The sequence below is a fragment of the Hippoglossus stenolepis genome, chromosome 15, assembly GCF_022539355.2.
Source record: "Hippoglossus stenolepis isolate QCI-W04-F060 chromosome 15, HSTE1.2, whole genome shotgun sequence".
In the NCBI taxonomy this organism is placed as follows: Eukaryota; Metazoa; Chordata; class Actinopteri; order Pleuronectiformes; family Pleuronectidae; genus Hippoglossus; species Hippoglossus stenolepis.
Genome location: NC_061497.1, coordinates 6,159,720 through 6,171,362, shown reverse-complemented (window position 1 = coordinate 6,171,362; position 11,643 = coordinate 6,159,720). Strand labels below are relative to the sequence as shown.

Sequence of the window (11,643 nt, the reverse complement as noted above, 5' to 3'; positions counted from 1 at the left end):
AGGCAGGCAGGCAGGCAGGCAGGCAGAGAGGCAGGCAGAGAGGCAGGCAGACAGGCAGACAGGCTGGCAGGCAGGCAGGCAGGCATGCAGGCAGGCAGGCAGGCAGGCAGGCAGACAGGCAGACAGACAGACAGACAGACAGACAGACAGACAGACAGGCTGGCAGGCAGGCAGGCAGGCAGGCAGGCAGGCAGGCAGGCAGGCAGGCAGGCAGGCAGGCAGGCAGAGAGGCAGGCAGGCAGGTTGTTCTCGGTCCAGTAGGTGTCTCCATTACCACATTTTTGCCAGAATATACCTGTCTCACATAACTTACTTATTTTATTCTCATAGTGTTATTTCTTTTAAACACACTGGTTTCTGCATTTACGCCGTCTACACTTTATATGTTTTACTTATAATAGACTTTTATTTCTATTTTCCCTTTATTTATTTAAACTTAATACTCTATTGTTTAATTACATGTACTCTACATTATATATTGAGCGTGGAGCAAGCTGCCACAGTCTCATCTTCTCAATCTTTTCAGGGCTACATTTTATACACATTTCCCCAAAAGACAATTGGTGATTTATAAAAGGGACAGCGTGGATTTGAGCAGCACATGCACGCACGCACGCACACGCACAGACACCCACCCACTATAAACCTCCATGATTAGTTTGCATGCTATACCGCTGGCAGTGTTTCCGCAGAGGGATCGAGTCCTCCCCGGTCCTCCGCTGTTCGGCTGCTCTGCGGCCCGCCCCTCACGGTGTGGCGCGTCCTGACGCTTTTCCACGTCGCCGCTCCGTCTCACAGACGAGCTCTCTGCGTATGTATGCGTGTCTCCAGCTAGGCCAGAGAGTGATGGCGGCGCCCGTCCTGAGAGTGTCCACCCCTCGGTGGGAGAGAATAGCCCGGCTCCTCGTGTGCCTGCTGGGCATTCTGCTGTCTCTGTACGCCTTCCACGTCGAGAGGGAAAAGGCTCGAGACCCGGGCTACACGGCGATGTGCGACGTCAGCAGCTCCATCAGCTGCTCCAAAGTGTTCAGCTCAAGGTAATTTGAATTCAGCAAAGAGCGCCGACGCGCTCAATGGAGCTGCCTGGCTGCTATTGTACAGTCTGGGGAAGGGCTCCGCGGTTTAAACTGTCAAATGCACCCGGCTTACACTGGGGCTAGCTGCGTAGCTTACCTGCTAGCATGCTGCGAGCTGAATGTTAGTGTCTGAAATAAGTGAACTGTTTCATTTAATAAGCGCATCATTTGCTACCTAGTTAGCCCGGCGAAGCTAACTTTAGCTAAGCGTTAGCTAACGAAACCCATGTCATACTTCCTAGCCAGTTAGCTGTCAGCAGAGAGCCCTCAGCATCGTTGAATTATAAATTGATGAATGGCTAATTGCTACTGTTTACAGCACGTAGGGCTACGCTTGTGTATGAAAGGATAATACATATGTAAAACCAACTTAATTACAAATGTTGTCGATATCTTGTCCTGACTAACGTTATCGTCTGTCTGTGCTGTTGCCGGGTGAAGCTTTTCATTCAAGTCTACATAACTCTATGTATGGTTTCTGGGTTTTAGCTGTCTTGATGTTGACAGCTTGGCTAACGTAACTTTCTAACCTGCTAGCTATGTTAAGGGTAGCTGTAGGGCTGCTGTCATTAGCTGTAATGCTAATGTCACTACCAGGGTTTAAAACTAAACTTTGGCTACCTCCAGGGCCAGTGCACATACTGTAGATGCTTCAGAGGTCAGGGGGGGAACTGTAGCCTTGTTGGCCACCTAAAAGTTTCAGTGCTGTTAGATAACAAGCCACAGTTGCACAGATTTAGTATTGCTTTGGTTTGTTTCAGATGGTTGCAAAGTTAGTTTACTCAGTAAGCAATCACTGATTTAAATGAACATCTCTTTAAATTGTAAAGATGATACTTGCACAAAACCAATCCTGAGAAGTTGCCGTACTGGCTTAACTGTGGTCATGCAACTATTGATGAGTCAAGTGAATCCTCTTTAATCTCACTGAATGGGAGTCTGTGCAGGATTTGGAATCATAACCACAACATACCTGGAAGGCAACCTGTCAGTGACTTATTACATATTTGTTAAATGAGTGAGCCAAATCTCTGTCTGACAGTTGGGGACAGTCTCACCATTGTCACCAAAAATAAACTGTAAATCAGTTGTGAGTATTTTTTGTATTTCATGAACTGAAAGTCATAATTTCCTTAACATGAAGAATAGAGCAGTTGATTTAAAGCTTCAGTGTGTAGAATTTAGTGATATCTAGTGGTGAAGTTTCATGTTGCAGCTGAATACCCCTCCCCTCACCCTCCTCTTCCAAACATGGAAGAAAACATTTTGTAGCCTTCAGTTGTCATAAAAACTCAAAAGGTGTTTAGTTTGTTCAGTCTGGGCTACTGTAAAAAACATGGCAGCCTCCGTAAAGAGGACCCGCTCCCGATGTAAATAGAAAGTATTTAAATAGAAAGGGCCCATTCTACAGTAAAGAAAAAGACAATTCGTACAATTTAGATGAAACACACTAGTGAAAACATGACTAGGATTATTTTATATTCAATTTCGGCCAATAGATCCCTTTCACCCAAATCTTACGCACTGGACCTTTTTAAGTCCAAACAGTCTTAGTTTCCAGCAGTTTAATCTATTCAGTTACTAGGACTAGATAAATTGAATACCCTGTGTTTGATAATACAGCTTATTGTATTAGTTGTGTATGTCTCCTCAAATGGTAATCAGTGTAAGATAAAACACAAACCTGAATGCCTGCCCCAGTGAAATGAATTGAAAGCTTCCCACAAAGTGCTAAATTAAATGACACTGCTAAACATATTGTACAATAAGCCTATTACATGCATCTTTTTATTAACATTAAAACATTTCTCTGCACAAATATTTTGAAGAATATCATTTAGAAGTCGACTGTGGTTCTTAGTGAAGTTATAAAATTGGGCATTTTGTCTTGGTAAATGAGATTAGTCATTGAACCAACCACTTACTTTCATTTCCCTGCTTTACAGCCTCAAATGAAACGTGCTGAATTAACTCCAGTGTTCACTAAAACATAAGAGTAGAAAAGTATATAATAAGCAAAAATTTGTATATAAGAAGTGATATACCCTAGTAGATTGGTGTATTTTCAATTTTTTTACCATTGTTGAGCTTGGTCATTGATCGTTTATCCAAGTCATGGTTGCTGTGCAAGAAATGAAACTCAGTTTGTAGCACTCTCCTCACGAGGAGAGAGACCGTTTCAGACATATCTGATCTTGTAGTCTGCAGTAGTGAATTTCTTCACAAAAAATCTAGCAGCACATTAAAAAGTATGTTGAAATTTGTCATATATAGAAATTTATCATAATCAAGACAAAGTTTTCAGTTTTACTAGAGGCAGAAATTAGAATATGAGACCTCATGTTTTATGGAAGTTCAAAGATATTGATGAACAGGTAGAGATGAGTGTGTTAACCAGTGGTTGTCACTAAAACACTCCAACAAAGCCAAATAAAATGTTTCTTGAGAGGGTACATAACAGACTTATTAAGTTAAATGTTCAAAGGGTTACTATGTTAGGTATGGTCACAGTGGTATTTCAGAAAAATTTGGGAGTATTCATAGCAAGAATTTCATCACTTCTATCACTGGAATTTATTTCCGTACATTGTCTTTTTGTAAATCTTATTTCCATTAAGTGTGACTTGGGTTTTAATAGTACTCTACTCTCATCCATTCTTTCTAAATTGCTGAAGTTTTCTTCTACATTCCTAAAATAAAGCTTTACTTCTTTTGTCTTTTCCTTTTTTAGGTGGGGTCGAGGATTTGGACTCTTGGGCTCAATTTTTGGAAATGACAGTGCACTGAACCAACCCAACAGTGTCTATGGGATTGCCTTTTATGCCTTTCAGCTCCTACTAGGTAACATGCCATTCTTATTTAACTGGTGAAAAAATCTCCTGTTCTGTTGCACTAGCATCTAATGCTGACTCAGTACTTTGCCTTCCACTGACATGGCTTTATTTGACTAAACCCGACCCACATGACACTGACGTGGCTGTAAGTGGCCGTGTATACATAAATTAAATGCTTAAGTTAGAGGCTGATACATTGAAGCACACTCACTCAATTTCTCCTAAGACTGCATCTGTAACATATTAGTGAAGTAACCGTAAGATTAAGTCAGGTGATGGCAGTTGTGGGGTTCTAATAATGATGTGTTGGTCTCAGTCAAATTTTGTCCTGACAGTGAAGAGTCATGATACATTTTTCTGCTTATGTTGTATTTGTGGGTTTCCCCACTTAGATTACATTAATAGGCACTCCTCATTGGTGGTATTGCTGACTCAGTCATGCTGGTTTGACATGTTCGCCTGCTGAGGGGTCTGTAGACTTGCCTGGCCACCTGGCGCTGGCACGGAACAAGAGGTCCTTTTAGCCACAGTAGTTAGCACTCATTTGCCTAACACAATAGCAGCCCAGTTAAGTTGAACGGCTACAGCGGGTCAAGATTTCCATATTAAAATCATGGCCACTCAGTTTCAGAACTTGGATTACTCGCACAGCCTTGAACTTACCAGTATTTGTAAGTAGGCACGACTCCAAGATCTGCATAACCAACGCTTTAAGTTCTGTTCAGTGCCATTGTACAGCTCGGGACTAATGTTTAAATTTCACATGAAATTAATGCTATAGTTGTGACTGTGCTGCTTCTAACAATAGTCTTTTGGGATAATCCAGCTAATTAAATACCTTTCAAATCAAATTACATTTATGGAAATATAATAGAAATAAAAATATATGTTCGTAAAGCATTGATTTGCAACATGAATTAGACCCACAATGGTCTAATACACTCATTAATATAAATAGTTACAGGACATAAACATCTGTCACAATGGATAAATTAATTTCTCTTTCTTGGATGTATTGTCAGAATGTGTTCTAGGTATTTCTCATGTACCTCTTATGTAGTACAGCAATATTTCTAGTAATTGATGTCATTCGTGGTTGGAGAAGTACTCAGATCTTTTAAGTAGAATTATTTTTAAAAGTCCTGCACTCAAAATCTGTCTTGAGTAAAAATACAAAAATATTTTAACAAAATATACTTAGTATATGTAGTATAAGTGCCAAATGTCAAGTACAATTTGATTATAATTATTGATGAATTAAGTAATCACTTTAATTCTGTAGCTGGTAAAGGCAAAATCTATATGCTGCTTGGTAGTTTATTTTGTAATATGTTAGATGTTAATGGATTGTACTTTTCTTAATCTGAATTTGCAACGTTACAAGTAACTAAAGTAAATAAATATTTCGCTCTACTGTAGTATAATTATCCAGGTAACTTGTACTTTTCGAGCTAGCTGAAAAATCTAACTTAAACCTGCAGTGCAAACTGCAAAGCCTTTGTCTCCCTTTTCTGGTAGTGAGGACACTTTGGAATACAGAGAAATCTTCACAGTTCCTATACAATAATTATTCAGGTACAGTAAATATAAATGTTACCTAGCTTATTCCAAATAGGGCGACAACTTGGTCTGACCTCAGTTCCCTCTCTTCTGTAAGCAGTCAACACATCAGTGGCAATGTTTTGCTTGCCTCAGTTGTAGATTGCTTCCTTCATCTCCATTGCTAATTTTGCACCTTTTGTCAGCACCAATCATTGCAGTTTACAGTGCTGTATGGTTTGCCACACAGAGATATACCTGGCACTGACAGACTTAATCAACATTGTGTGGGCTTATCTGGAGAGGGCTTGACTGTAACAATCATTAATTTATAAATAAATAGTCCCATACTGCAGCTTTAAGAACTTTTCAGTAGTTATTTTCCACTGCTGGATCCTGCTCCATTGTATGTCTTGTAGGTAAGCAACAAACAACTATTTTCATTATTGATTAATCTGTCGATTATTTTCTTGATTCAGCTATTAGTCTTTTTGGTCCGTAAAATGTCAAGAAATGGTAAATGTTGATGTGTGTTTACTGAACGCCAAGATGGCCTCCTCAAATCTTTGTTTGTTCCATAAACAAAAGATATTTCCTTAACTGATTAGAGGAGCAAAGAAACCAGAAAGTATTCACTTTTTTATTTTCGTTAAGAATATTTGAAATAATTGTTTAACAAAATAGTTGCAGATTAATTCGGTTGTAGATCACACATCAATTCATCAGTATTTTAATATCTATCATTTATAATCAACAACATTGACAATATGTAAAACAGTGATTAAATTGAACACTCTTGTATTAAATCAAGCATACTCAATAATGTGCGTCTGCATGTCTAAAGATTAGGTAAATAAAATAATTGTGGTAGCAAGAGAGAATCTTCTTCTGTGCTTCTATCACAAGCACAAACACCGAGGAGACTCAGCCTTAGAACTATGACTGCACCTCATGTGACAACAGAATAGTCTGACCAGTCTATTCAGTGTTTGAGCTGAATGTCATCACGAGGAGGCTCATCATATAAATAGAGAACTGTGAGGGGGAAAGCTTTGTGAGAAGAGCAAACTCATCAGGTTGCATGTGTGATGAAAGGTTATGTGTGTTTTTTTTCACTCACGGTCACTTGTCTAAGCCTTAGTCTGTTTCTCTTGCCATAGGAATGACTGTCAGTGCAATGGCCGCCCTTATTCTCATGACGACATCCATCTTGTCGGTGGTGGGTTCGCTCTACCTGGGCTACATCCTCTACTTTGTCCTAAAGGACTTCTGCATCATCTGCATCACCACATATGCGCTGAACTTCATTCTCTTTATTCTCAACTACAAGCGACTGGTTTACTTGAACGAGGCCTGGAAGCAGAAGCTCCAGGCAAAGCAGGACTAAGCTGTGGAGAACGGCAAGAAAAATACAAACAAACAACTACAAAAAAAGAACAGACCTCTGAACATTTGACTTGCCACCAGGAGACCTTGCTTCCAAACAATGTTTATTCTGCTGTGTGTTCAAAAAAATGAAGAAATTTAACTTAAATGTTGGGGCCTGACATCTCAGTGTTGATTGCAAACATGGAAGGATTTGTGAGTGAAAAGGTGATTTTTCTTTTAATGTCATTTACCTTTGTTTAACATTGTACTCACTTAAAGAGGGGGCTGGTTGTGTGTGTGAGAGTGTATGCACCTGCGTGTGGGGAAACCCAACAACAAGAGCAAGCTGAGGCAGCGGGCCACAATACAGACCGATGGAGGACGGCTCTCTTTTGAACAAAAAGGATCGCAGAATGGAAGAAAAAAAAACGGGACATTAAACGGGGTTTACTTGAAACGGTTAAAAAGGTCCTATTACTGCACAGCAGATCTGCACTAAAACTTGGACCCGAATAATGGGTCCCTGAATTAGAAAAACACTCATTAAGGTTATTGTGGTTTGCAGATAAGGTTCTATGGCATGGTGGGAGGACAAAACGAGTCACATTTATACAGAATCTTTTTTTTTTTTCCATGTTTACACTTTTTAGAACATTTCTTTTTGAAGAGGACCACTAAAAATAAACACGGGACAATGTGAGATATTGTGTGTAGATCAGTCAGATTGTTTGTTTTGCAATTCTGTAAATAGCTGCTGAGCAATATTCAAGGCTAGATTGTGATTTAGTGTTGACACAAACTTTTAACAAAAAAATAAAAAAGATCACACCAACAGTAGAAAACCGATCAGTAAATCTGGATTTAAAAGTAATGGAGGTCACAGTTGGGGTGGATGAGTCTGAAGATGTGCGTGGGACATCTTCTGTCCCGTCATCCTGGTCAGGCATGCAGTTCAGAGTCGTGTGGTTTTCTCACTGTTTCATCTGAAGCCACCGACGCAAGTATTTAAAAACAGCACTATAGGTTAATTTCTCCAAGTTTGCATACAAGGCATCCTCACGTTTTGGTTTTGTTATTGTGTGAAAAGCATTCCTGACCACCACGCATGTGGGATCCATAAAGACTTATGTGCCTAAAGGAATGTTAAGCTGAATTACCTTTTATTTGTTGTTTTATTAGTTTTTTTGGGGTGGGTGGGTTAACACCAGTTTTACTCTTCACAGGTCCAAGGATTTATTTTTCTGATCACAATTTTGTAAATTAAGATACCAGTCAAGTGTTTCTCCCTCCCTGATAGTCTCATTAGGTAGCAAAGGCTGCTACACTGTGATTGTCTGCTCAAGAGTAGAGTGGCCTGATGGCAAACGCATCTCGTGCATTTCTGTTGCTTCACTGTCCTTCTGGCTTTCGTTCACTCGTCCAGGCCTGTATACATTTGATGTCAATTGAACAGTAGCGGTGATCTTGCCAAGCTGAGTTACAGTTCATTTACAGGACGTGAACAAAACTTGGAAAATGGAATAGTTTGCTGAGATAAATGGCAGAAGAATGACAACGTGGAGAATCATGTAAGAAAACAGAGCAACAAAGTTAAGCCATATGTAGTTTGTGGGGTTTTCCTCTGGTGGGACAGACATTCAGGTTGCTGATGGTTTTCTGTCACACTGAAGCTTCTCATTTAGTGGCTGATGTAACAGAGGAAGGTTTGTACAGAGATGGATCAGTGTTGTGGTGGCTTTGCTGGAAGTATTGGCACTTCAGTGATGGAGTAGGGCCACAGTCTCTTTTCCATCCAAAATCCACTGGTTCAAGTATCATCCTTGTCAGATGCATGGTACAGTATCTCCTGGCTTTAAGTACACAGTGGCCATCGGACAATCTTACACACACTGTCAAAGATCTATAACAGTCGTAGTAATAACTGTAATAATGTGATTCATCTGTGTTGTTAAACCAGCTTGTTGATAGTTCCCATCACTGCTAGTCTCCATCTTGCCCCTTCATGTTTTAATAGAAGTTGTTTTATGGGGTGTAGGTTGTTAACGTGTTGATGATAGCAACAGTCAGGAAAGTAATTTCAGTGACGTGCTTCCTGTGTTAACATATGAAGTCATCAGTTGTAAATGAAAATGGACATTGAGGTGATACTTTTTTGTTTCCTCAGATATTGTCAAAGTGAAACTGTCTGTTTTTGCATGTTGTGGCACATTTACAACCCTTCAGATGTAGGCTGTCTGACATCACTGTTGAGCATTTCCCAAAGCATAATGTGTTCTATGTTTTGAAACAGTTTCTTATATTTCAGGCAGACAGCGGTTTCCATTCATTTCACAGTGATATGTTCAATTCACAACACTTGACACTTAACTCCCTTAGTCCTTCACAGTGAAGATTATTAGTACAGTTTGTCAGGTCAATATCTCTATCTCTTTTCCAGCTCAGTTCTTACTCTGAACCTGAGATTATTTTTCAGTTTCAAGCTTGTAGTCATTTTAGGATATTTGATATTCTTTCAGCAGTTTTGTTTTTGAGCCACAAGAGGTTTTATACAGCATATATGTGTTGGTGCTCCCGAAGACCTGTTAATGGACTTGATGTGTAAAATCAGTGGCATTCCCAATTTTAAAGGCACCAGTGTGTAGGATTTAGAGAGATATATCGGCAGAAATTTAATATAATCTTTATAATTGTTTTCATGCATGGATAATGACCTGAATTCGATAATTGTGTTTTTGTTATCTTAAAAGGATTGTTTTCGCTTTTGCCGAACCTGTCATGTTTCTACATTGGCTTTAGATAGGTTCTTGTGTTTTTATGTTACTTGAAGACCACTGTAGGCTCCTCTACATGAATGGAAATGGTGGTTCTAGGGTGTATTCAGTGGGCTGCTATCTACAACTTCACCACTAGAAGAAACTAGATTCTACACACTGGTCCTTTTAAACACATTTCCTTCCTCTTTTCTTTTTGCAACTTTATTTCAATGCCACACAGAAGTGAGTGTGAACCACTGGCTGCCTGGAGGATAAACTCATCCAAACGCTATGATTCACTTTGGAAAGTGGCTGCCAGTTATGTTATGTTGACATGATTAGTAGCAGAGTTTTCATCATTTCTCAAAGTCATCTCTTAAGATCTTCCTTACAGTTTTACCTGGGCAGGCTCACATCTGGTTCTCATTCATTTATTGTCAGAATGACAACGTACAATTGCATCACTGATTTGTCTTTGTCCTTTTCCTGGGGAAGCCTGTGCTCATACAAGACAACAATGAGCAATCACTTAAACAAAAGTGAGAAGTCTTTCTGCATGTGGACAATTCAATCTAACATTACTTGCTGGTTTTTGGTAACGGCTACGGATCCTATGAGCATTGACCATAGAACTGACGAGCGAGAATTAGCCTATCATTACATTAATGGTTCCAGTCATATGCAAACCTATTACACTAAGTTATGTGCAGTTACTTTAAAGATGGAATTCGGATGTTAAATGTTTGAAATCTTTTGCTGGTAAAAGGACCACGATGTTGTGTGATATGTAAAAAAGAAAAAGGTCAAAAATGGTTGATACTGCATTTCCATGAATATTCGCTTAGGCCCTGAGGTATAACTGCCATGTTAGTTGCATCACCAATGCCAATAAAAGTGCCTTCTGTATGATCACTAGGCCTTGAGCCAAAGACGAGTAACAGTAACAGCCTTGTAAAACGAAGAATGGTAACTTAAGATGTAATCGGATAAATTGGTTAATTCCCAAAGATGTAATATCCAGCGTCGGTGCAAAAATCCTTTCAGAAATTGCCGGACAAAATTTTCTGTCAAATCAATGGCCGTTCCGTTTTCCCCTACCTGAACTCCACTGTATTATTATCATCTTTATTTTATTCTAGCTAGGACATGTTTGTTAGCTACGAACACACACTGTTGAACTACATGATTGTAATGTTCCTTTTCATCATTAATTATGCCCTTTAGCTGTATAGACTGTTAACATTCTGGGTTATTTTAGTTTAAATAAACGTTGAGGGGTTGGAGGGCTATAGGAATCCATGTGTCAGCATAAAATGTTTATTAAATTTCTTTGTGGAGGAAAACTTACCGGGTTTGCTTCTGTATTGCCAAATATGTTTTAAAATGCTGTATTTTCTTACATGGAAAAGTGTTACATGAATGGTAGGAGGGTGCGGAGAAAAGAATCTGTTCAAATCCATATTCTCTTAAGGGAAAACTGTGGAAAAGGTTGACATGAGTAAATTTTTTATTGTTTCATTGTCATGTGGAAATGATCTACCATTAAAACATTCCCTCTGAAACTACCTGTTGCTTTTAGTTATTTAAATGAAATTGGCTTCATTGGGATTACTGCTGAGTTTAATCATCACATTGAAGGATGAGTCAACAATTTGTCTTAAAAACAATAGTCAAGGTTTTAAGGTTTCACTTAAAATTTAATTTGAAGACGGCAGGAAAACTATCAGAGCTCCTTATAATAAACAAAAAGGAAACATTAAATCAAAAACCCTATACAACAACTAATAATGATATAAATATCAGAGAATAAGGGAATTCATATCTTTTTGAATCTTCAGCGAGGGACGAAAATATTTTACCGTAACAATCAATTGGACAGTTTAAGAGCATGAGGAATAAAGGGGAGTTCATACCCAGTTCATGAAAAGTTAAACAAGTTTTGTTTAATTTAATTCTCCACCTGTTCACACTGGCATTTAAAAGTCCTGTTTCCAGAGCTCAAACTTAAAATGAGGATTCAACAGTCTGAAGGTCCATGAATGTTAACCCCATTTATAGTCTTTTTAAAGCTAA

The 11,643-nt window shown here is 39.0% G+C and overlaps 1 protein-coding gene across 2 annotated transcripts; it reads left to right on the top strand.

Moving 5' to 3' along the window:
* Nucleotides 1-348: 348 nt before the first annotated feature.
* On the top strand, nt 349-11,132 carry vkorc1l1 (vitamin K epoxide reductase complex, subunit 1-like 1). 2 transcript variants are annotated; one of them, XM_035177848.2, is made up of 4 exons: nt 349-1,037; nt 3,808-3,917; nt 5,392-5,485; nt 6,610-6,747. In XM_035177848.2, exons 1-3 carry the CDS (start codon nt 664-666, stop codon nt 5,475-5,477), a joined length of 570 nt encoding a protein of 189 aa, XP_035033739.1. In that variant the 5' UTR covers nt 349-663; the 3' UTR covers nt 5,478-5,485; nt 6,610-6,747. The 2 variants fall into 2 exon arrangements, with proteins under 2 accessions (XP_035033739.1, XP_035033738.1); XM_035177847.2 differs by lacking the exon at nt 5,392-5,485 and having other exon boundaries at nt 650-1,037; nt 6,610-11,132.
* Nucleotides 11,133-11,643: the final 511 nt, after the last annotated feature.